At 42.3% G+C, this 26,444-nt stretch overlaps 1 protein-coding gene across 6 annotated transcripts in view; it reads left to right on the top strand.

Moving 5' to 3' along the window:
- The window catches only part of myt1b (myelin transcription factor 1b), a 154,517-nt gene that overhangs the window by 116,171 nt on the left and 11,902 nt on the right, over positions 1-26,444 (top strand). For 4 of the 6 annotated variants that reach the window (XM_013915275.1, XM_013915276.1, XM_013915272.1 and 1 more), the window contains 13 exons: positions 340-446; positions 6,490-6,544; positions 8,281-8,311; positions 9,411-9,473; positions 11,140-11,501; positions 12,932-14,053; positions 16,016-16,150; positions 16,648-16,738; positions 16,935-17,051; positions 18,731-18,981; positions 20,165-20,352; positions 22,350-22,604; positions 23,210-23,364. In XM_013915275.1, coding sequence (XP_013770729.1) covers positions 340-446; positions 6,490-6,544; positions 8,281-8,311; positions 9,411-9,473; positions 11,140-11,501; positions 12,932-14,053; positions 16,016-16,150; positions 16,648-16,738; positions 16,935-17,051; positions 18,731-18,981; positions 20,165-20,352; positions 22,350-22,604; positions 23,210-23,364 — 2,932 coding nt within the window. The remainder of the gene's footprint in view (positions 1-339; positions 447-6,489; positions 6,545-8,280; positions 8,312-9,410; positions 9,474-11,139; positions 11,502-12,931; positions 14,054-16,015; positions 16,151-16,647; positions 16,739-16,934; positions 17,052-18,730; positions 18,982-20,164; positions 20,353-22,349; positions 22,605-23,209; positions 23,365-26,444) is intronic. The other 2 variants (XM_005750595.1, XM_013915274.1) reach the window with 2 other exon arrangements.

Here is a 26,444-nt window from a genome sequence, read left to right as displayed (position 1 = left end):
GTGTGTGTGTGTGTGTGTGTGTGTGTGTGTGTGTGTGTGTGTGTGTGTGTGTGTGTGTGTGCACGTGCGCCCACGAGATGCATACATACTTGTCTTTTAGTTAATAAAGGATCGTCTGCAGCACGCTTGAGTGCCCCAGCATTCCCTCAAAGTAAAACCCCCACCCTCTTCTCTCTTCCTCTAACCACACACTGCCCATCTACTGGCGCTGATGATTTCACATGACAACTCTCTCTCTTTTTCCCTTCTTTTTCTTTCTCCCAAATCTGTCCCCTCTCCTAACCCATCCCTTTCTCTTGCCCCACCTCTTGCTCTTGTTTCTTCCTTTTCTACCAACAGAAAATGAGTTTCGGGGTGAGCTGGTGAACCAGCGGTGGACACGAGGCGAGAGGACCAGCAGCCGCTGTCAGGCCTCCCAGAGACTGCAGAGCCGTCGACCAATCATGGTGAGTGACAACACAGCCCCCTTGTACATCCCCACCCGCTTCATCACTCGCCACCACACCCCTTTCCAATCTGATTCTGCTTCCTGAGCATTTCCCTCCAATCCCCAACTCAGCAGGGGAAAGTCAAAAAGGGTGGAGGCAGATGGAGCAGAGGGCAATAAAGCAGGCTGTGTATATGTATGTGTGTGTGTGTGTGTGTCTTAGGGTGCAGGGTATTTTAGACAGCCATGCAGGACAGAAAAAACGTGAATCAAACAGCACATCAAATCTCCCGCTTGGCCCTGCCCATCTTTTGCCTCGGCCCCACTCAGCTTAGTTAAGCTCAGCGTGGCACAGCTCAGCGTTTTCCTGCTACTGCTGAGTTCACTTCACAGGGTTTTTTTTCCTATTGAAACACAATAAAAAAAGAAACTCAAAAGGATGTCCTTGAGCTGCTCATACTTTTTTTAAGTGCATGATATTCTGCCTTATCAGCAGAGGAGAAAAATGCTTCCTTCCACCAACACCTCTTTTCTTCTCTTTAACCTGCTCTGCCGTGTCTAAAACTTCTGACCTGCTTTGCCATCCTTTCAAGGAGGTTTCTCCATTCTGAAAACAACAGTCTGACAGTCCTCTCTGAGATTTTCAGACACAGCCCAAATAAATTCCGGCAAGGACTCCCATTCTCAAAGCAACTCTGAACAAGGAAGGGACTAAAACGTTTACATTTTGAAACTGATAGCCACTGTGACATCACTGATGGGTTTTGGACCTGCTGTCGTAGTTTCCTGGAGCCAGAGGTAAATGAATTTGGATGAGAGGTTGAAGTTATTAGCTAGAAAGCCTGGTTTGAAAGCAGCATCTATCTGTGTGACTGAAAAGCACAGACCCACACGTGAAGCAAAACTGTTGCTATTAATTGCTTATTTTGCACAGAGCCCCCTTCCCGATTTCTTATTCAAATCGCAGTTTTTATATCCCGATTTCATTTATTAATGGAAGAAAGCTATCCAAACCTTCCTGTGTGCTGTGTGGAAAAGCGATTGCCCCCTAAACCTAATAACTGGTTGGGCCACCCTTGACAGCAAAAACTGCACTCAAGCATCTGCGCTAACTGGCAATTGTCTTTCACTCCACTGTGGAGAAATTTTGGAGTGCTCTTCTTTGATGCCAAGGCATCTCAATTGGATTTAAGGCCAGACCTTGACTTGACCACCTCTTAACCTTTTTTTTTAGCCATTCAGAGGTGGACTTGCTGTGTATTTTGGATTGTTGCTCTACTGCATAAGTCAGGTGTACTTGAGCTTCAGGGCAGACTTTAGAATTTTCTGGTAGAGAGCAGAATTCATGGTTCTATCAATTATGGTAAATCACAGCGGTTCTGAATCAGCAAAACAGCCTCACAGCATCATACTACCACCACCATGTTTGACTGTTGGCATAATGTTCTTCTTATGAAATGCTGACACAAGCCTTCAATAAGATCATGTTATCAGTTATAGGGGACATTAGTCACTGATATTGCATTTGCTTTGACCCCAGGTGCCCCTGCTGCTCAGCACTTTGTCTTGCTGCCGTTTTGTCCTTTTGAAAAACTCCCGAGTCTCTTTAAAGCCCCTTTTTGTGCTTCTACTAATTTTCTGCTTTGGAAGCTCTTTTGAAAAAGATGCTTTTGAAATAATTTTTACCTTAACTGGGTTTTAGTCTTTGAGGGGAAATACCTAGAAAATGTCATAATTCTAAGAATTCTACTTTCATCATTAAGACCAACTTTTAGTTTTTTCTTTGCACTGCAAATGAGAGCGACAATTAGATGGAACAAGATGGAAGAGAGTTTGTAGGAGAGAGGAGCGGGGGTTGTTTCCCCCTGGGCCCAGTAAAAGTAGTTTTGCTTCCCCCCTGATGGCTAGGGTTCATCTAAAGTGATGACTTTTATTGATTTGGTTTGATATCTGCTACTGAAGGAGTGACAGAGAGGAGGAGAAGAGAGATGTGCTGCTTTCAAACACTACATCACGTGAAGAGGCCTCTGCCACTTATGATACCTTCTTATTGTCTTTTTTGACTTGCAGTAGAGATAGATGAAACAGACTGAGCATTAGCACCGAAAAGATGTTTAGTTACAAACCTTGAAATCATTCGAGGATGACTCACACTGTAAATGGCAAACCTTTGACAGCAGCTGACCCATTATGCAGTCAGACATGCTCAGTCTTCTCGCGTGCTCCTTCCTCCCTGAATCATTAAAGTGGAGCTGTCAAGGGGCTCGACGTGCGACGGTCCAACATGGAGGCCATGCAGAGGGAACTGTAGGCCCGCCTCTAATTGGCAGCTTCAGGTGATTTTTGGAGATGTCCGTCTTCTCTGTCAGTTGCAAATGCTTTTCTCCAACTCCTCTCCCTGTGTCGCAACCCCCCACCTTAACCCCCTCCTTTCCTCATCTACTCTTGTAAACCTGAAAATGAATAAAAGAGTCATTTATGTGCACCAGGGGACAGAGGATGACCTTCTCTCTGAAGTCATTGCCCCCAGCCAGCCATTTACATAGAGCTGTCAGAATGCAGAGCTGAGCTGAGGTCCTCCTGCACACAAAGAAGGACATAATTGATAATGTATAACACAGCCTGTAGGGAAGAGCCTTCCTCCTCCTCTTCCTCCACCTCTTCTTTTCTCCTTCTTCTGCTGCCACATTTCATCATTTCATACTAGTTAAACCCCACATCGCACACGCGCGCATATTGCCGCACACTCACAGCCTGACACACTATCTCCTTCTTTTTCATTCTCTGCCTTTCTCTGTTGTGCATAAGACATTACTGGTACTGTGTAGGTCCACCTACATAGGTGCAATGTTCAAGGAGTCTAATTAAAAGAAAGCAAGGTAAAGGACAAGTTTTGAACATACCTTTAAAAAGGACCTTTTGAAAATGATTATAAAAATCAGGTGAATGCTTGCCTGGCTGCATCTGGATTCATTTGCAGTGACTTTGTGTTCATACAAATTTAATGAGCTGGAATTGAGAAAAAGGACAGGAAAGAGGGGAGAGCTCAGATGTGCTTACCTATTTAAATGTGCGTAGCTATGGTTACACAAACATGAAAGCAATGGGAGCCCTTTTCAGTCCAGGTTTTGATTCATCCAATGCCTATCAATATAGGGAGGAGGGAAAGGAAAGAGGGGGGAGAACTACAGGGGTAAGAGAATAGTATATCATCTTTTCATGAAGGAGGAATGTGTAGTTCAGTCTCATATGCACATATTCTGTATCGCATCTTCACAGACATCTTCTTTCCTTTCCAATAAAACCCAGTCACATAAAACATAGATCACATAGATCTGTTTTCATATGTTAGCCTTTGATTCTTTGATGCATCTACTAAATCTCTTAATCACATTTAAATATAACTTTACCTTTTGTAACTGTGAAAATCTAAATTGATTTAGAGGTTAAACATTTATTAGAAAGCTCTTTTTGTGTTTCATGTCTTCTATTTTTTCTCCAAATTGCTGCCTTGCAAACTGTCTGGCCACTCTGCTTCACCGGTAGAAAAAGTAATCATATCATATTGGTTAAGTAAAAGTAGCAATAACAGCTGAAACGAGGAATTGATTTTTCAATTAGCCTTGTTGTTCAAAGGAAAAGGAGTCTGCAGCTGTTTTGATGACTGATTAATCTTTTCAGTCAATTTTCAAGCCAAATCAATTTCTTGTCATGTATGTTAGCAAACTTGGGTGTGGATAAATAAACTATTTTAGTTTGACAGTTGGGGCTTTGGGAAAGCCATTTAATTAAATTATAGGTATGGGTGTTAATATTACAAGGTTATATGCTGTATCAGTAATAAAATCTAAAATACCAACAAGAAAAAGTTGTGTTCATACAAGTATACAAGCTGGTTATTATAAGCAAAATATATTTCTGCTCCACCACTTTTCTCTTTGAGGTATCGTACTATATGTCTTAACTTTTAGCTGTTTTATCTCTTTAGCCATTACTTCTACCTAATATTTACATTCATTTTCAGATTCACTTATCTATTACTTTTACTTTTTTATTTAAAATACTGAGCTAAAGTTTTTAATGTTTAAGCTTGAGGGCTCACCTGGTTATTGCATTTTCTCAGCACATGCTGTTTAGCTGTTTAGCTGTTTTAATATTTGACATTCATTGCTATTGATAATATTAATTTGTGCTTAATATTTCAAATTAGACAAGCCATTCCACATTTTTTCTAAATCTAGTGGGGTTAGATGAACAGTATTCTCTTTGAGACAGAATGAGAAGGAGGAAAACCCCCCAAAAACAACAACTCCGAAACATGCACATGAAGTACAGGAAGCTTGCAAATCTATTTCTTATATTCCATGTCTGCGCTTCCATTCTAACAAGTGCAGACAATTGAGTGTAAGGAAATGGATTTGAGCTATATGCAGGCAGGCACGCACTTGTGTAGGCTAAAAGAGCATACACACATGACCGAGAAGTCATTACTGCACACTCATCCGCTCCTCTTCCCACACAGCACTGAGAGTGGAGCACAGAAGGAGTCAACTGCTCCCTTCAGGCAGGGCACAAAGCTGGTGCTTGTTGCATGACTTCTACACTAAGCGCTTGATCAAAAGAGCTGAAGCCAGAGTGGCAAGAGACAGTCTGTGTGTGTGTGTGTGTGAGGGAGCGAGAGGGAGAGAGAGAGAGAGAGAGAGGAGCATAGGGCAAGGCAAGGCAGTGGATGCTCGCAGAGGAAGGGAGGGGCCTGTGCCTGCACCTGTACCTCCGGCCAAACACTAAACATTAATGAATGAAGTGCACCCTCTTCGGGAGACAGGGGGAAAGAAAAGCCCTTAACAAAAAAAACAACAGCGTGTTTCATCCTCCTCTCATCCCTCTTTCCCTCCTTCTTTTCATAAGTAGTCTTTTAGCAGGAAAGGGACATTGCCAAATAGAGAGAGGAGGAGAAAAAGACTACAAGAAACAGGGACCCCGTGTTTGAATCCCACTGTGGCTCTGCCAACTTGACTATAGAGAAGCAACAAAGCAGCTAAGTGGCTGGGCATGAAGAGGGGAGTACAGGCAACCGGGGGGATAAAAGGGTGGTAGACGAGCATAGGATGGAGGAAGAGTGAGACAGAAAAAGGGGTAGACCTGCGATAAAAAAAAAAAAATCTACCCAGAGTCCAGTAATCAAAGCTAATGGCTCCATTGTGTCTAAAAAGCATCTGATAGCTTTAGAGTGCATTGGGAGCAGTGTTCAGTGTGGAGAGGTAATGCTGAGGAGGTGTGGTCAGTGTGTGTGTGTGAGGTAGCAGGGTTAACACCTGCTCCTTTGTGCCTTAAAAGCTGAGCCAGGAGTTAGTGGCAGACCCAGCACACACACACACACACACACACACACACACACACACACACACACACACACACACACACACACACACACACACACATACAAGTCCTCTTCTTAAAAGGGTTATTACAGTGGCTTTCTGGCTGCCTGTGTGTTTTTGCTTTATTATTATATTCAGCATAGTTATGATTGTCAGTCCCTTTGCTTACAGGGGCCATGGCCCCTCTGCGTTCACCGCCTGTTGCCTCTCTACAGACTACAATCATGAGCACCACTCAGATGCAGGAAATTACAGGGGGAGTGATAAGAGGTGTGTGAGGGGTGAGGGTGGGGAGGGAGCTAAAAAGTAGCTTGAACAACCAAGTTTGTTTTTTCTTTCTACACCATGCTGCCCTTATAGTAGCCTAAACGAGACTGATGTTGGCTCTAGTGGGTTATAAGGTTTTTAAAGTATACTAAGTGAGTGAGGTTGGGCGAGCAAAGGAGAATTAAAGATATGATCATCTCTTTGTGTCAGAGCTACCTTTGGTGTGTTTTAATGGGAACTTCCTGAGCGTGGGTTACTATAGTCGTTGTTTTGAAGGAAGACAAGTGCAATTAGCTGTAGATGTGTGGTGGAAAATAGTGAGAGCATTGAGAAATTACCTCTGATGGTTTCTTTCCCCCTCTCCTTCTCCTCTTCTTTGCTCTCTCTGCTCGTGCTTTCTCCTTTTCTTCACAGATGAGCGTAGAGGGTGACGATAAGCGAACTCGCACTCGGTCCAAGGGAATCAGAGGTGAGTGTCGGTCACTCAGGCCCAGTCTGCAACAGTTACATTTACAAACACTCCTTCACAGCCAAGCATCTCTTCTGCTTTTTGACAAGCGTGTGGGTTCGTGGACTCAGAATGTATGTTTGTCTGTACACATAAACATGAATGACAAAGACGGTGAATAAAAAAAGGTCTCTGCGTGTCTTTACTCAGCAGTATGTACACACGCTGCTCTCCAACATCAGAGCTTCTCTGTAGTATTGGATGTAACACATAACACGTGGAAATGTCTGCCCCAATATTAGCAAAGGCTAATTTGCTCCTCTAAGTAAATCTGTACATGTATGTGGCTACTGATTCCTCAAGTCTCTGCAACTCTTCTTTAAGAATGAACACCGTTCTCCCAAAACATATTTGGTGCTGTAATAACGGTGTTGGAGAGGGCTGTCTTAACACATTGCTCCAAATCCTACCATAGGTGTTCAATTATGTCGACATCTGATAACACCAGAGCACGATTCTAATCATTTTCATCCTCATTATAAACCATTCAAGATGAGCCCTCATACCCAATGTATGACCCTTCTCTCTAAGGGCACAAACGAATGAAAGGAAACCTTGTGGCTTTATGTGTACGTGCTAATGCCCACTGAACAGATCAGTAATATCGATGCATTACTTTTGAGTCATAACTCCTAGAATATCACAAAAACCACAGCCCTTGCTACTCCATATTTTTTTAGTCCACATGTACGTATGGCTGTATGTTTATGTGTACAAACACATGTAAATTTAACGTGCACTTGAATGAATGTGTAAATATCCATATTGATATGTGTGAGTTCCTTGGTGTGTTTGCATTTGCACGTGTGTTTGATGTTTAGAAACAAGACAGCAAAGCAACAGTTCACAGGGCGTTCAGAAGGCGTCCAGTCATTCCAACTGCATGATGAAAGACTGAGAAACTACAATGTTGCATGCGCGCACACACACACACACACACACACACACACACACACACACACACACACACAAAAACTTGTGTGTGTATGCATGTGTGCATGTGTCTTAATGCTCTTAGTGTATCTTGATACCCAGGCTATTTCTGACATGTGATTAATGCATGTGATATTGGAGGCCAAACTGAATTCTCCAGGATCCTATTGTTTTTTCATTTTGGCTTCAAATGAAAATAGGATATTTCTCCAAAAACTCGTTCTATCGCTCAACTCCCAATCGATGCCCACAGCCGGCAAGTGTGCGCGTGCTCTATGGGAGCAGAGCGTGATTTATGTTTTGAAGGCAATTACTATAAGTTGGCCCTGAATGAAGTGCTGTTTTCTCCTGATGAAGGCAGTTTTCCTTTTAATTTCTTTTCCCCAATTATGGTAACTAAAGTGTAACAATTAATCATGTTTTATTGCTGAAGTCTGCATATAACTGTCACTTTTTCTGAACAGTGCTGTGCAGTTTGGCTGATTTAGCCTTTCTGTTTGTGTGTGCGTGCCTTTTTTATGCAGCATGTTTGCTTTACTCTTGTTTGTTTTACATGTAGATGTGTATGTGTGAACCCAGGAGCATGTAGGTGTGTTTTAGGATTTTTCGGAATGTGTGTGTGTCTAAGCCTCTATGAGGAATCCTTCTGGGATTCATATGCATTTGTGATTTATTGATCTGAGTTTCTTTTAGCAGCGCAGCGTTCTGAGCAGTTGTTCACCTTTGTTCTCTCTCCCCATGACACCCCCCCCCCCCCCTTTCAGTTCCTATTGAGCTTGTAGGACAAGAGCTGAGGTAAGGAAACACCTTCATCTTTGTGCAAATCCCTTTCATAAAGTTCATTTATATATCCCGCCAAACCCTCACCTCGTATCTCCCCCACCCTGGCAATCATACACTCTCTTTAGATGACGCTGTATATTATTCTTTTCCTATTACTCATTATCAGCACTTCTCAGTTTGTGGTCAGTGCCTCCAACAGGCTGCTATTGATTTCTTGCAGCCTTTTGCTGTTTCCTGCTATGAACACATACAGTACATCCAATGAAAAAGGTGTACGATCTTTTTGCAGTCTGATCAAAGGATGCAGCACAAGAAGAGAGGACTGTGAAGGGCTATTATTTAGTTTTTTCTCCCGCCCTTAGCTCCTCTCCATAGTTTCCCACTCAGGGACCAGCTTTCAGGGTCCACAAAAGCCAGTCATCGCCCTTCCTTGCCCTCCTTCCAAATGATTTTTTCATCCTCTCTCATTTTGTCACACTTCACCTCTGAGCATTGATCTCTACTCAGCACTCCAAAAAAATACTTGAGGTTTTGGGATTAAGAAGAAAAAAAAAGAGGCCAGAGAGTGGCTGATTTAAAATGCAAATGCAGCATTTTTTAATAAGTGAAATTAATAATAAGGATAATTGGAGTAATAAAGGGCAATTGCTGGGGGAAGTTAATGAGAATTGAAATGAGCCATCCTGAGGGGTCATAGCAACCTGAATCAAAGGAGAGAGAGAGAGAGAAAGAAAATAGAGTGAGCAAGAACTGATGATGATGACTGGTGAAGAGAGCAGAGCAGGGGAAATTACAGCAGGCCTCGGCTGATCCTTATCTCTCACAGTAACAGGATATAGGCCAGGGTTGATGTATGACAGAGAATATTATGTTTTCTCTTGCATGATACCACCTGCATTCATGCATTATGTGTGTCTGGTAGAAGAGTGGGGACACGTGCGTTTGTGTGACACATGTGCTCAGATTGCATGTCTGTGCTTCACTTTATTTTGTTTGTCTTAATTGACCTTTTCTTTTTTATTTACTGCCTGTGTTTATCATTGCTACTGCACAGGGACTAAAATGCACCCGTGCCTTAAACATATCTCTAACCTCCATCCATCCCATCCAGCTGCCCCACCCCTGGATGCAATGGCTCAGGCCATATCAGTGGGAGATATTCACGACACAGAAGGTAGGGCAGATTAAAACCCCACCCTCTGTCTCTCTGTCCTTTGTCTCAGTCTTGTCTGTCCTCTCTGTTCTCTGTCCCATATCATCTGCTTTGTGCTTTTATTCGGCATTACTCGCTGTAATACTGAGCGTTAGACGAGAACATCAATGCTACTTTTATATCTGTGCGCTAATTATGAAGCTCAAGCCAGCAGCTGGATTTCTAGCTTAGCATAAAGAATACAGATGAAATGTAAAAAAAAAAAATATTAAAAAAGCATAAAGAACAGAATTGAGTGAAATAGCTAGGTTCTAACTATAGGTAGCCATGGCTATATCCACCCAAATTCTTCCAAACAGCACTTTGGAACCACAGTTCAAAGTGGTGGTCTTGGGAGACTTTTGTCCTCACCGTGACAACAAGATTCCAAAATCTATCTCCTGGCATAAAACAGTGCTATTCACATTACAGACAAACAAATGATTTCTTGATTAATGAGCTTTAAAGATTCTTATCAACTTAATTACTTATCTTTGGACACAGCCAGGCTAGACGTTTGTTAAGCTGAGGTAAGCTACATCTTTTAGTTTTGTAGTGTTAATAGTATGATGTTACTGAAGTCAAGTCATGAGCAAAATGGTCCTCTTTTGCAGTGCTAATGGAAAAGGATGTAGCAGAGAGTTAGTTGTTTACATTCAGATCAGAAGAAATCAGGTTCAACAAAAGTGTTTTTGACAAGAGAAAAAGCACAGATTAGAGGGAAGCTGATTGAGGATAAGTTTTTCTGCTTTATGTCCACATTTCCTGCTTTTACATCTCCCAGTCATCAAATGAATCTAGTTCTCCCACTCATTACTATCCTTATAATTCCTTCTGATTATTTGTAAAATAAAGATAGAAATAGAAAAAATAGAAAAACCAAATGGTAAACTGCACAGCTTCTTGGGTTCCTCAGCACCATTTCGATTCTTTGTTATTTAAATCGCAGATGGAGACAATGTGAATGACTTTTAAAGATACTTACTGAGTCAGATTGCAAATAGAGCACATTCATTATGTCACATACCAGACTCCCAGAGCATCTAAATCTAAACCTAAGTAATAAACCTTTCAGTGGGCAGTGGTGAAATGTGATTTCTTCAGGTGTTATTCCAGCTTCATTCCCCATCCCTCCATTCATCGTCTGTGTCGTTCGCCCTGGGAGATCCTGGGAGACTCGGGGCAGCTCACTGGCTTGTGACTCGTCTTTATTGAGGGGCAGATATTAGCTATCTGTTTACATGTGTATTTGTTCAGCAGGCAATTTTGAGGTGCACTTTGTTTATAGATCGTTCCTCAGACTCCCTCAGCGTCTCCCAGGTGAGCGTAAGAAGGAGTTTATTGGATTTCACCCTCTGCTGCATCGCCCGCCCGCCTCTCCATACGAGTTGTTCATTAAACGTTCCACTCAATTGGCTGAGATTGGTTGTGATATCTGAGTCAGCTAGCATGGCGCCCCCCTCAGGCGTGTTGATTCATACTGGAAAAAGCAGCTCCATCCTGTTTCATGTCAGAAAAAAACCCTGCCTCCTTCTGCTGTGGTTCTGTTAGACGTGTTAGGTTGTTGTTTCACTTATAACCCAGCTTGATTTTCTTAATTTTGTTCTCTCCCTTTTCTTCTTGTCTTCTCCTTTTCCCCCATCACAAGCATTCTGGGTTGCCCAATAGCAAGAAAGCGCCGTCTAGACGAAGCAGAGGCAGAGCAGGAACAAGAACAGGAAACAGAACGGCCTGCCTCCAAGAGGAAGTCCCACCCCCTGAAACTAGCCCTAGATGAAGGTTTCAGTGCAGAGAGTGACGCAAGCAGTGAGGCTGAGGGCGATGGAGAGAAAACAGAAGGAGCCAAGGTAGAAGAGGAAGTGGAGGAGACAGACACAGGTGTGGAGGAGGAGAGAGAGGAAATGACAGAACTCACACAGGACGGACAGACAAACGGTCGGGAGGAGAACACACAACAGAAAGAGGAGGAAGAGACGTATAAGAAGGAGGAGAATTTTGCAGCTGATGAAGGTATGAAACATAGCTTGTTGGTAACAAAGAGGGGTACAGTGAAAAATAACCACAGCATCAAAGGAGCACATATTCATCATGTACTTCAATACTGAAGCAGATTAAGGCCAAGATACCTGACTGTAATTGCTTGATGGGTTAAGCTCCCAAATTGGTTGATCGTACGATTCCCACTGGAGTGTCTTTTATTTAGACCCCACTCAGCTTCCTCACTACCTGCTTCTTCATTTGAGTCAGGACTACTATAATCAAGGAAGACTGGTATTTCCATTAGCAGAACTGATATATTTAATTGTATCGCTATGTTGGCTCTAGTCAGTGTTGGGAAAGTTACTTTTAAAATGTATTCCACTACAGATTACAGAATACATGCCCCAAAATGTATTTTGTAACGTATTCCGTTACGTTACTCTCATTGAGTAACGTATTCTGAATACTTTGGATTACTTAATATATTATTATGCTGTTTTACAACTACATGATTGTACTATGCTGTGTGATTTATTACTATTACTGAAGGTTACTCAACATACCAATAGCAACTAGATTTTTAAATCTTAATATAAATGAGTAACAGTAGGTGGACATTAGGTAAGGCTGCACTTTTTGCAGCGATCTCGTATAGAAAACTATTCCTCACTTATATAAAACAGAACCGTAGTAAAGGGACCTCTGGCCAATACGTTGGGTTCCGTTTTGGACCCATAGCCAAAAACTAGCTTTACTTTGTTGTCTGGGTCAACTTTGCTAGCGAGAGACAGAGAGAGGCGTTGAAAGGCTGCTCCAATGGAACTTATTGTTTCGGAGCAAAACACAAACACAGTGTACAGTCAATTCTTAATAGCTTACTTACAGCTGGGCTTGTCAGACACTCTTTTTAGCTGCAGTGGTTATTATTATATTTACATGCTTCCATCTCCCATTTCTGGTCGGTGACAGCTCTACTTTTCCACTCTCCTTTTTCTCCCCAACACTGGCTCTAGTGAGCAGCAGCATCAGCAGATCTCCAGTCCAATAGAGAGCAGGTATCAGAGACAGTAGATGTCACTCTTTACCAATAATCATTTGCCAAACTCTTTGTTTGTATATATTTCAAAATTAGGAACTTCTTGTCTTCTTGTCCATTAGTCCATGAGACTCACTGATTGTGATAGATTATAGCCTTTAGAGAAAAGATGAAATCATGGCCACTAGGAGCACAAGGACTTTGTGAGTGTCTTTCTCTGTCAACAAACTGCTTTACGGCTACAGTTTTGTAACAGTAGGTTCTTTTTATGTCACATATATAAATATACACAGTGAAAGACTTAGCAGGCATAAAAGTGATACAAGTGAAGATAAAGATATTGCTGACAACAGCCTGATCTCACTATGTGACTCATGTTTTCCTCTGTGTCACTGTTCTGACTTCTTCATCTTTACTCCGATAGAGGAGGAGTGTGTGATCATCGAGCCTGAGCTCAGAGCAGCGGTACCTGCAGCTGAGGAGTGTCACTCTCCCTCACAGAGCACCGAGGAGGTGGCCAACTCTCTCCTCCACCTGGGCTGTGTCAACAACAACAATGCTCCAACTGTGGCCATTCAGCAGACTGTTGCTATGGAGACCAAGAAGGATGTCACATTGGCCATTACACAGGGTGAAGAAGTAAAGGAAGAGCAGGAGAAGGACACGAACGAGGGAGAAGAGGAAGATGAGGAGGTGGCACATGGAGTTCAAGCACTGAAGGAGTCATTTGCTCTGCAGCAGGAGGCAGCTGATGTGGAGGATGAGCAAGGGGAGCACGAAGATATGAGCAACCACATGAGCCCACAGCATCTGACTAAAAGGGACCAGTGTGAACAGTTCATAGGTAAAGACAATGAAAAAGAAAAGATAGTAGTGCCAATGCAGCAGAGGCAGGGCACTTCAGCAGATGAGGAGGAGCACAGGGATGTTTTGCCCATTTCTGATGTGCCAACTGCCATCCGCATCATCACCAGCACCGCAGCAGCTCAGGGAACACACAAGGCTGAAGACCACAGGGCCAGTCCTCTGGAGGACTACAACTCATGTGGGGCAAGTCCCTTTGAGAACAGAGCCAGTCCACAAGACAGCTCTCTTAAAGCTAGCTCAATTCAGAACTATAAGGCCAGCCCTCCTTTAAGCTACAGCTCCCACAGGGCCAGTCCACTGGAGGACTACTTTCCCATTCCCAGAGGGGAGAACTACAAAATCCACAAAGCTTCATCCTCAGCCTCTCCTGACATTATCGAGGTACGATCCGATAAGTCGGAGGACAAAGACTTTGACGATGTGGATGGAGATGACGAGCGCGATGATGAAGACAGCCTGTCACAGCGCTCGGCAGTGACGGACGAGTCAGAGATGTTCGACATGACCCGAGGGAACCTGGGCCTGCTAGAGCAAGCCATTGCCCTGAAGGCAGAGCAGGTGAAACCAGCAGGACCCAGAGAGCTGCTCCGCACACCAGATATCCACCACCAGCGGTACTTCACCATGGAGGACAGGCCCAAGCACCTGGACGTCATCCGCAAGAGCTATTTCAGCAAAGGTATGAATTAGTAACCAGGGGAGAACAGAGCTACAACATGTACTGAGAGGGTATTGTGAAAGTTGCCTGAGGGAGACAGCACATCAGCCACATTTAGTCCGTTTCTTTTTATATCTTTGTTTTTTTAAAGCTACATTAGCTGCACATGGTACTGAAATACCATGTTGCAAACTTATTCCTCATCCAACAATGTTTTATAGGTTTACCTGGAAAATTTACATTTTCTCCGTTCTATGAAATTTTTCTGAAAACCCCAACAAAACTTCTATGTGATGCACTGAGCACGTCTTCTGCACCCACTTGTTTTTATTCGCCTTAAAAACAGAATGGTCCTGTGTTAGGGGAGTGTTCTTGTAAATCTTGGCATCACTTTGTGTCTGCCCACAGTTCGTACAGTGGAAGAGCACCTACATGTCACAGGCTTTAAGTACTTTACTCTGAACAGAGCTGGACTGATAATCTACTGCAGTATGTTTCTCACAGGCTATAATGTGTGCAAAACAGTATGTAATCAAAGTAACTAAGTTTGACTAATACAATTCTTAGTGAAACTAGACCCAGATGTCATTAGCATTTGACAGGAAGAATCAGCTGGCACGTTTTCATCCAGGCCTTAAAAAAAAGCCTAATGAACATTTGCTATTTTTGTTTAACCTCTACACAAACCAGCACAAAAAAAAAAACATCAGAGGCAAGTGCCAGAATTTGACAGTTTTACTTTTGTTAGGTTAGCTAGCTTTAAGGGGGCAGTTGCCCCCTGGCTTTATCCTTATATTAAAAATACAGGCCAAATGTGCTCTTTCATTATTTTCTCTAATACTCTGCAAGACAGCAAGTGCTTTTTTAAATACCACAACAATATCAGAGGAATACAACCAATAAGGGAGCACACAGAAAATGATGTTCTGAAGTTTTGGCAAATGTGCTAAATGTTATGTTGGGAGCAGAGGGTACAAATAAACACAGTGTACCAAATAAGAGATGAGTCACAGAGCTCTGTTTGGATCCTCCCTTTTCTATTGTAATGGGGTTGAAGTGGTTCCAGCTGAATAGACTTCCATGAAGAGCTGGGAGGAAGTACTCAAAGAGGGAGCGAGAAGGGATGACAGCATGCGAGAGAGCACAGGAGAGACAACAACATATCAACAGAGAAAAAGGAGGAGTGCAGGTTGTTCCACAGTCAGCCATGGAGTGTTTGTTTACATGCTACGTGTGTTCGGGCCTTGTATTACACAGTTGGCACGCTGCCCGCTTGTCATGCTTCTCACAGTATAGCAGCAGTGTGATTACATGCCCGGTAGTGCTGCCCTCTCCTTGGCCTTAACTCCCTCCTGCGGTGACGTTCCTGTTCTGCTCGACGCTAATTAGGAGATGCGTGTCTCGTTAACATTCAATTTGAAGGCCAATAGAGCATCACACCATCCTCTTGCACCCTTCTCCTCTCTCCAGTGCCACTGATACTGCCTGGCCTGCCTCCAATAGGAGAGGGGAGGAGCAGGCATCTTTAATTATGTGTAAATTATACAGTGGTGTGAATTTCTTCTGATGTATTGTAAGGTGCTGCTTTGTCCAAGATCTAAACAAGGTCTTTGAAAGTGTTGTGCAAATGTAGCCATGGGGGGATTATCCAGCTCAACAGGATAAGATGGTGTAGTTTATCATTTTTATAGTATTTTATCTTTAAAAGTATTTAAATAAACATTAAGACAAATGCATGGAATACCTGGTGTATTTACAGGCATGCATAAGCCATGAGTCGGGGGATACAGATGGTGTGGGTTTTGTGCAGATGTTGGGAATATGTCTGGATTTCATGCTCAGCCAAGCACACTGTCTGATGACATTAACCACTTGCTTTTGTGCACCTTATTCATCCCACCTTCCCCTTTCCTTTTACTTGGCCTTCCATCTTCCTGTCCTCCTTTCCGTTTTCTTCTACATTCCTACCCAACTCTGACCCAGAGAGCAGCAGGCCAGAGAAGAGGGAGAACAAGTGTCCCACACCGGGATGTGATGGCACTGGTCACGTGACCGGTCTTTACCCCCACCACCGCAGCCTGTCAGGCTGTCCGCACAAGGACAGGATCCCCCCAGAGAGTGAGGTTTTGTTGTTGTTCTTTGTTCCAGCTTAGAATTAAGAAATGCCCTCAAATACGTAAGTATTTGAGGGCATTTCTTTGACTGAATTTCACAGCATTTGACCGATGCAAACCGATCCAGCTGCTTAGCATAAAAAAATAGTTAAACAGTGTAATTGTTGTGCCATGAGGTTTTTTGAGGTCTCGGGAGCCACCGATTCCATGATTTGGTATATATGTTTGGAAGAAACCAGTCCTTTGATTTGCATCGGTCAAATGCTGTGAAATTCAGTCAAAGAAATGCCCTCAAATACGTAATTTAATTCTAATTTTATTCTATTATTGGGGATTTTGGGGTTATACAGTCTGTGCAGCTGTGTATTCAAATCTATTTTTGCAGGAAGACCAAAAATATTAATATGAGAAATAAAAACAAATTTAATAATAAGCAAATCCCACTTCAGTGATTTTCATTTTCTGAGTTTTCTCTGATCATATGATTGTGCATCTTGTCAGTTCTGGCCATGCATGAAAACGTGCTGAAGTGTCCGACTCCTGGCTGCACAGGTCAGGGCCATGTCAACAGCAACCGCAACACACACCGCAGGTATATTTATATACATTGCACCTTTCACCATCTCTGCAGGTTAGAGTGTTGTGCACTTTGTGTATTTGCAAGCTCGTATATTCATGTATGCAGGGCAGCAAATGTGTCAGCCCACATCAGTACTGTGATGTAGATTTACACAGTCAGCAGTATGTACTTGTAATATTCATCTGCTTTGCTTCCTTTATCCCTGCAGTCTTTCTGGTTGTCCCATCGCTGCTGCAGAGAAGCTATCTAAGAGCCACGATAAGCAGCATCTCTCTCAGTCAGCGAGCGAGCACCTCAAAGGAAGTCCCAATGACAGAGTGCTGAGGTGGGTCATCAAAAAAGTACAAACTCATAGTTCAGGTTTTTTCTGCTTTATTACATTACATACTGTAGATATGGAGCCCTAATGCCCTCACGAGAGGTCAGTTATACAAACGTGGCAGTTATTGACTTTGGCCAATATCATTACATTGACATGTAAAGATTTTATCTATTTGATAATTTAATTACAAGTTATATGCATAGAAGGGAACTTTTTGATTCCTATATTGATTAAAATTTTGTAAATAACTGTATTAATGTTGCACAGTTAAGGTTTATGTGGCAAAAAAATTCATGCCTTTTGTCCTTTTCCAAAGCCCATCATAGATGACACAATGAATAGCAGAAACTAAGATAGACTGGGCTCAGTGACCCTTTCACCTACATAAAAGCTGTCTCCTCCAATCCAAACCCCTCACAGCTGAGTCCTTGTCAAGGTTAGCCACTTTACTGCTGAGCCACATTGAAACCGCAGAGAGAATCCTGACCTTGGTTACGGTACCCTGCATGAAAGGTGGAGCCTGGCCTCTGAACGACTCAATAATAACAAGAAAGTCTTGAAACATCCTGGCTGGCAGGCTAATCATTACTGTCACCTCACATGCTAAGATCTCTTTATCTACATTCATCTCACCCGACCGGCCAGATCCCGGCCAAAAGAATGATAATTAGTGCAAACCAGACACTGGTATTATGCTGTCTGTGCTCTTCCTCATTGGTATTTTAATTAATAATGCAACCGATAAGCTAATTATGCAAGTTATAGGGGCATTGCGGGGGGATAGGAAAAATAATTGCTTTCCTTGAGGAAAACCTCATCAGTGGTTGGACAAAGCATCGAGTATTAAAACATAATAAGGCCTGCTTTGTTTTTTTGTTATAGATTGTTATTCAAATGAGCTTCCTTGCCTCTTATACGTGGAGCTGCAGAATTCTTCGTTTTAATGGAACAATGTTGAATTAATAAAATGGAAAAAAGTCACCTGTGATCAGTTGTAGCTCTGCTTTGCACACTTATTATTAGTGGGCTTCTATGTGATGGCCACCCCAGCTGCAGCAGTATGACTACAGGCCAGGTCTTGTAGACTATTAATGAAAAACACTGAGGAAAGGCTTCGGTGCAGAGGAGAATAAATAGGGCTGGGCCAAAGTGGGTGGAGGGCTTGGATAAGATGGTTAGGGGATGTAAAAAAAAAAAATGAGTAAGGTCACTTTGTTCCTCCGGGCTCTATACCCCCAACCTACCCCTCCTCTGTCTCTCCTCTTTCACCACTCCCCCTTCTTTGGTTCCTAGTCTTCTCTTCTCCCCCTTCTCTCTTCTTTCTCACTCCCCACGCCCTTCCACCTCCCCCTGGTCTATCAGTGGATTTACGCCAACAGGTCTGACAAAAGCCCGGGCTCTCCAGAAAACGAGAGGGCTTAAAGCTCATAAATTCCGTGCTGTACAACATGCAAATGTGCCCTCTGCTGATAAGAGAGCTTTTAATCCTGCTGCACTCCCGCTAAGTACACCATTGCTCCTGTCTTCACTCTTTCTGTTTCATTCTACCTTTTTCTCTCATTCTTTTATTCTCTTTTTCTTCCCCCGTTTTGCTTTTATGTGTGTGTGTCTTTTTATTGCATCAATCCTCTTTTTATTTCTCATCTCTTGTTTCTGCTTTTATTTTTGTCTTTAATCCCCAGCCCCACCCTGACGTCCTCTCCCTCTCCCCCCTGCAGACCCATGTGTTTTGTGAAGCAGCTAGAGGTGCCCCAGTATGGGAGCTACAGGCCCAACATGGCACCTTCCACACCTCGCGCCAACTTGGCCAAGGAGCTGGAGAAGTACTCCAAGGTGTCCTTCGATTATGCAAGCTTTGATGCTCAAGTGTTCGGGAAGCGCACGCTTGCTCCAAAGATGCCCACCAGCGAAACCTCACCTAAAGCCTTCAAAAGTAAGAGGGAACCTCGGGCTTCTTCTCTATCGTGCATATTTATTTATTTGTTTTTCTATAAGGCAAACCTGTGGCTAGGTTACAGCAGCCGGATTCACTGTGAGTTAGAGTCTTTGGTCAAAGCCATGTGAGCCACACAGAAAACTGAAGATCTGGGCCACGTTATTTACTAACCATTCACTCATTGCTATGTGAGATAGTGTGATATGTTCATTTGTGCTAATTCTTGCTCTCAGTGTTGGCCTTTCTAAGGCTCTTGAAAATGTTACTCCAGCATGGCTCTTTGGCTGACTTTTATTCTTCAAAATGAGTGAAAAGAAGAGAGAGACAAATGTTCAAATTTCAGTTACTGTTTCACTCAGTTTGCCATTTCTGTCCTGTCTGCATGCATAGCAGTGGCTGTGACTCAGTGGTGTGCAGTGACTTTTACAGAAAGGCAAGCAGAGACAATTGCCACACACAAACGAAAACATCTTCCTCTGCTATTTAACTTTATAACAAGATAAATTGGATCAGATTAAAATGTGCCATTTGTGCTGTCTGTCTGCACTCTGCGTGGACGTATTCTGCACTCCTTCATGGCTGAAGAATGGTAGCTGAATAAATATCTGCTGTTTTACCAAATGACAATGACAAGTGGTGGATACTCCTTTAAGAAAAGAAGCAATAAAACCCAGTGAACGCACCTCAGTACACATAAAACTGCATTATTGGAAAACTGTGCATGAAGTAGCAAATTAAAAGATTATTATTCTGCAGAAAAATGTTCCTCGTCAGTATTGGATGGTTTAATATTACTTCTGCATATTTTTAAGGTTGAGCTCATTTTAAGTACTTTTATCTGTTTAATGTCTGGCATCATATTCTATAAATCATGTGTTTGTATTGGCTGTCCTGTGAGGAAGATGTATTTCTGAAAAATACAGAAACGTAAGATGATTGATTGATTGATTGATTGATTGATCTTTATTTAATATATATTGAAATCTATTAATTAAAAAAAATCAGCTAAATTAAAAAGCTTCAGCAGTGTGGGGCAGAAAATAATCATGAAAAATGAAGGTAGAGTGTTAGCAAAACACAAAGGTTCTCTTGAGCGCACATATTTTTTCAATCCCCTTTTGTTTTAGTACTTTCCCAGAATATTAGCCAATTTGGGATTTGTGCCTTTGTCCCCCTGCAGCTAAGCCGTCATTCCCCAAGTCATCATCACCTAGTCTCAGCCTCCACGGTTATGGGAAAAGCTCCTCATTGGCCTACGACTACGCCCATGATGCCGAAGCTGCTCACATGGCTGCCACTGCCATCCTTAACCTGTCTACTCGCTGCTGGGAGAAACCTGAGAACCTTAGCACCAAACCCCAAAACAAGGTAAACCCACCATTTTTTCAAATGTTTTTTTCCCAGTCATTATAAAGGAGCACAGTTGGAATGAAAACAGCACAGTCGGTTTCATCATCACTTGGTAGTTCTTCGATGATCAAAAATGTACTCAATTTGAAGGGAGTCAAGTACAGATGGTTTTACTGTCGTAAAGTACTGCCTTGTTCTTCTCTGCAAAACACTTAGAGAAAGATTTTATTATCTGATTGTAGTGCAGATGAAACATTGCAGGCCACAGCTGGTAAGATGAGAGGAGATAGCAGTGGGTGTGCCTTTTCCACCCCTCTTCTCTCCTCTCCTCTCGCTCATTTTTTTTCTCCATCAACTCTGCATGAATATATCATCAGGAGGCATTGGTTTACAGCAACAGGATGGTGTTGAGATTCAGTTACATCACCTCTCCCATCCTCTTTCATCGTTTCATCCCTCCATCCCACACACTTTTCATGTTGTTATTGAATTTGGCTGACTGCCAGTTGCCTGGATTACTTTTCCACCAGGTAGCCTTTTTTCATTATCTGCTGGACGGATCTCCCACTCTCTTTCTATCATTTTCTTTCTCACATGTCCTTTTACCCTCTTTCTCTCTTCCTCCCTAAGCAAGCCTCCCTGTTCCTCGCTCGTTCCCTATCTCCCTCACTTCCTTTCTCTTTTCTGTGCACAGGAGGTGTAATAGGAGCTCCACTTTCCCCCATATTGTGATTTTTAAAAGCCTTTTTGCCTCACAGAGGAGAGAAAGTGACTGCTTCATCATTTTTCGATTTCTGACATGCTTTTAGGAAGATAAAAAGTGAAAATTAATGTCTCTGGCAGCAAAGCAGAGCAAGGTGTTCAGCAAGGCACAGATCCAAGAGCATGCCTTAGCTGTGCAGATCAACTGGGGACTGATCTGGAATCAGAGTTGGAGCCAGTTGAAATCCAATATTGAAACACTGGAACACTGAGCTCATCAACCTGGGACATTTCTGGGAACTATTCCCATTTTCTCTCCTCTTCTCCTAACCCTTTGAATTTTCTGGCCCTTGACCAGCCCATATGAGCACCATTTTACATGAATGCTGAAAACATTGCTCTTTTCACCCTTCTGTTTCTTTTCACCTGCCAGAACTATAATAAAGCATGGAGAGATGGAGCACAGTGTTCGTGCTGTTGGCACCAGAGTACATTAGATATCATGACTAACATGCTTAGGCGATGAGGCTGGTGTTCTGAACTTGAGTGTGTAGTGCTCTGAAAGAGGCCGTCACTCTGGTGCATGACTGTGAAAATGCTTGTTTGATACAGGCTTGAGGGCAGTTTTACAAGCAGGTAGAAGCGAAAGCAACATTTCTCCACATGAAAGTTCAGTTTTTATTTAGAATATATGAAATTAGAATTCAGGCAGATATGTAGCGCTGCATCAGAATCTGCTCAAGAGGGTAATTAAAATAATCCCAATCATCATCACACAGGACTGCCTCACATATACAGTGAAGTGCACCAGAGGAGACTGCATTAGTTATTCACATTTGAGAATACTTAATTAGATGTATTAGTTAGCTGTGTTTCTCCATTAATTTTCTCCCAGATTATGCACTGAGCTCCGAAGTTTTTAACAGGAAATAAAGCATAATTGCATTCATATACAGAGTGAGCTGCAATAAAAACAAATATATTTTAAAACTCAAGTTTTAAACAGGGCAAAAGTTTCAAATAATGACATGAATGTGTGTAAGACTAAGTTCTGTATGCCCAAAGCTCAATTAAATTCTACTGTAATGGTATCTCAGTGCAGATTTCAGCAGACTATTTCGTGTGTAGTATACCCTCAAAGTGGGCATATAGGGATATTATTAATCATTTTTCATTAGGTACTTCACTGTCACTTGTCTAAAATTATTTATTTGTTGAAGTCTCAAATTGGGGCTCAACTGAAAATTACAAGGATACTTATAAGCAGGTAATAACATGGGCTCAGCTATAAATTCCTGTTGCATTGTCTCCAGGAAATGGACATTGAAGTGGATGAGAACGGCACCCTGGACCTGAGCATGAAAAAACCCATTAAACGAGAGGGAAGTCTGTCTGGGACGAGCCCCGGCGTTCGGTCTCCAGACCCTTCCTCCTCCTCTTCCTCACTGCATCATGGTGGAAACAGCGGGATGACATCACCAAGCATACACACCTACAAGCAGGAGGACTGGGAGGGACCTCTGGATTACACCAAACCTAACCGTCAAAGAGAGGAGGAAATGGACGAGGTCAGTACAATTAGACAGAACAAAAGTACGAGCTCCAAACACGGTGTATTTCCTCAGATGTTACTCACAGAGGAGATATTGCGACATAAATAACAACAGACAAAATTCCCCCTAAGCCTTTTGAATGAAAAACTCTTAATTGTTTACATCACTTTGTCTTTGTGTAATTCCCTTTTCTTATTCCCTGTTCCCTTTTCCTCTTTGTATTATTCATTTATTTCACTGAAATGTGAGAGTTACTGTACAGTTAAAACATTGCACTGTGTAACAGAGGTAGTGTGTCAGGTGCATTGCACCATCCTGGATTTGGCATATGCTAATTTTTACTCCTTTGAACTTTTTCAAAAGAAATATAAAGGGCCTTGAATGTTAATTTTTTATGAGGACACTCTGCATTTGGAAACATCACTTGTCTGCAAAAGAATAAAAGAGGATTGTGTGCACATGGTGTTTGCAAAGTTTCTTTGCTTGCATTCAGATATACAATAGCAAACTATTACCTGGAAGCAGATATTTAAAAAACTAAATTCAGATAATAGGTCAAGCCACAATTTAAAGAGCAAAAGGCCTGCAGTGGATCTACCAGTGTGTTAATCACTTTTCAGATGGAGCATACCGGCCAGTCGTACGTCTCATCCGAACCAGAGGACTGTGACATGATGCAGGATTGCCTAGAGGAGAGGAAATACCCAGGAGAGGTCACAACCCCAAGCTTCAAGGTCAAATTTCAGCCCAAAGATAGCAAGAAGGAGTTGCTCTCGTAAGTAATAAGGCAATGAGTTAGAAGTCATTCTTATAGCCTGATGGGTAACAAGATTATATGTGGTCAAAGGAGCTTGCAAAGAAAAGCGTCTGGACTTCTTTAAGTTGCTTGAAGACGTTTCACCTCTCATCCGAGAAGCTTCTTCAGTTCTAAGGTCAAATGGTGGAGAGTCCCAGATATAAACCTAGTGGGAGTGACCCCCCACAGAGGGACAAAAGGACCCCCTGATGATCCTCTAATCGCCTGAGCCAAGGTGGGAAACTGGGCGTGGGTCCCAATCAGCCAGAGTTTCGGGTGAGTTCATTGTGAAACCTGGCCCCACCTTATCATGCGAATTCCTGAGGTCAGATGGCCCAGGATGTGAGTGGGCGTTAAGGCGTCTGGGAAGGGATCTCAAAACTGGATTATAGATGGCAGAGAGTTGGTGTCGTAAACCCCCGCCTCTGTTCAAAGATGGTCGCTCACAGTGGACATAGATGGCTTCTTTCACTCCTCTTTCAAACCATCTGTCCTCTCTGTCCAAAATGTGAACATTGGCATCCTCGAAAGAGTGTCCTTTATCCTAAGATGCAGATGGACTGCTGAGTCTTGTCCTGTGGAGGTGGCTCTTCTGTGTTGTGCCATGCGCTTGTGAAGTGGCTGTTTGGTCTCTCCAATGTAGAGGTCTGGGCATTCCTCGCTGCACTGTACAGCATACACCACATTGTTAAGTCTGTGTTTTGGCGTTTTGTCTTTCGGGTGAACCAGTTTTTGTCTGAGCGTGTTGCTGGGTCTGAAATGCACCGGGATGTCGTGCTTGGAGAAAACTCTCCTGAGTTTTTCTGATACACTGGCTACATAGGGGACGACAATGTTGTTGCGTCTGTCTTTCTTATCCTCCCTCGCTGGTGTCTGGTCTTCTTTTCTGTGCCTCTTTGCTGACTTTAAGAACGCCCATTTAGGATAGCCGCACGTTTTGAGTGCTTCCTTTACATGTGTGTGTTCCTTCTTTTTTCCTTCAGGCTTAGAGGGAACATGTTCTGCCCGGTGGTGTAGGGTCCTAATTACTCCAAGTTTGTGTTCCAGAGGGTGATGGGAGTCGAACAGGAGGTACTGGTCCGTGTGTGTGGGCTTCCGGTAAACTTCGATGTTGAGGTTGCCATTCTCTTCAATGTGCACAGCGCAGTCCAGGAAAGGCAAACAGTTGTCCTTTGTGTCTTCCCTGGTGAACTTGATGTTTTTATCCACAGAGTTAATGTGCGCAGTGAAGGATTCCACTTCTTGTGTCTTGATTTTGACCCAGGTGCTTTTCTTTGCAAGCTCCTTTGACTACGATGACCTGGATGACTGAGAACCTTCACAGACATAAGATTATATGTGCTTAATTACATCAACCCAGGTTAAGAAATAATCATAAAAAACTAATTTAAAGGAAATAGAAGAAGAAGATTTTATTAGACATGATGTTGAGATTTGGCTAAAAAATGAAAAAGTTTTCTCTTTATGTTAGTAGAGGGAATCGATACATACCCAACAATATCATAATATCTCAACTGAACTCAAGGTTAATTCAATTCAATTCAATTCACTTTTATTTATACGACAACAGTCACCTCAAGGTGCTTTACATTGTAAAGTACCCTACTTTAATACATACAGAGGAAAAAACCCAACAATCATTAGATCCCCTATGAGCAAGCACTTTGGTGACAGTGGGAAGGAAAAACTCCCTTTTAACAGGAAGAAACCTCCGGCAGAATCAGGCTCAGGGAGGGGCGGGGCCATCTGCTGCAAACGGTTGGGGAGAGAGAAGGGAGACAGGATGAAATACATGCTCTGAAAGAGAGCCACATATTAATAACAAGTATGATTCAATGCAGAGAGGTCTATTAACACATAGTGAGTGAGAAAGGTGAGGAAAAAATACTCAATGCATCATAATTGCAGCATTACTAAGGGAGGAGTCAGGGTTCAGTTACAGTATTACTGTGATTTTTAACATTTTGCATCCTGATTACTGCAATAACATATACTGTAATTTATCACCTTTTTAAAACTACAAAATATTCCCTCAAATTTACACTTTGTCAATATCTGTTTTATTGAATATGTTTTTTCTTTTTGCAGCAAAACAACACTGTCACTAAAACCTGCCATAAATTGTTATAAGAGTCAGTCTGCTATCAATCTGCTACCAGTTTGCAGTTGAATGAGGTCAAGTTGGCAATTACATGAAATCTGTTTTTGATAAAACAGCAATTAACTGTGATAAATCACATATCCATTTGCTGTCTAAATAGACAGAAATTCACATTTAACTGTAACATTTCTGTTTCATAGGAATATAAGCAGAACAAAACCAGAGTTGAGGCCCCTCGCGTTGTGTTCATTGACAGACTCATTCAGACTGATGGCAACATGCTGGCAATCTGTCTGAATTTATAAATGTATACATTTAATAGCAGTTATTTGCAAATCTTTGACAATCTCTCTGAGAGTGATTGCAGACTGCTTGTAGAAATGTAGCCTCCTATCAGGCAACCTGTGCAATCCAATCACCTTGCAATCAACACCCTCAAGCCATCACTATGAGTTGCAACTGATCACCAAATGTGACAAAATTCACTATAGTCACGAGTCACTGATCTTTTTTGTAGATGCACAAAGGTTGATGTTGTATTTTTTACTCGTGTGACTAAAACCATAAACTTGCACTTCGTTATGAGGTAGCTTTGTCAAGCTAAGTGGTGGTTTTTCGGTTTTAACATATCTTCACATTTAATCAGCACTCTTGTTCATAGTGCTCCCATGGTATTTTAATTAATTTCATAAAAAATATCAATGTTTAGTGTTCCTATATCGATACTGTGCTGTAGTGATTTTTTTGCCATCCCTACAGTTCAGTACAAAGATCAGTGAAAAGGGATGTAGAAAAAGACATCCTTTTAGTTCTAAATAAAAGTTAAAGAAGAGATTTCTGTTGACTAGCAGAACTTTCTCATGTTGAGCCAGTAATACTCACCACTATACCACCGTTCTGACTGTCCAGAGACTCGCACAAAAAAGCTTGCAAAATATGTATATATATATATATATAT

This window comes from Pundamilia nyererei, unplaced genomic scaffold, assembly GCF_000239375.1.
Source record: "Pundamilia nyererei isolate P.nyererei 1_Seehausen unplaced genomic scaffold, PunNye1.0 scaffold00279, whole genome shotgun sequence".
Lineage (NCBI taxonomy): Eukaryota > Metazoa > Chordata > Actinopteri > Cichliformes > Cichlidae > Pundamilia > Pundamilia nyererei.
The sequence above is the reverse complement of the archived record's forward strand: the minus strand, read 5'-3'. Positions and strand labels throughout refer to the sequence as shown.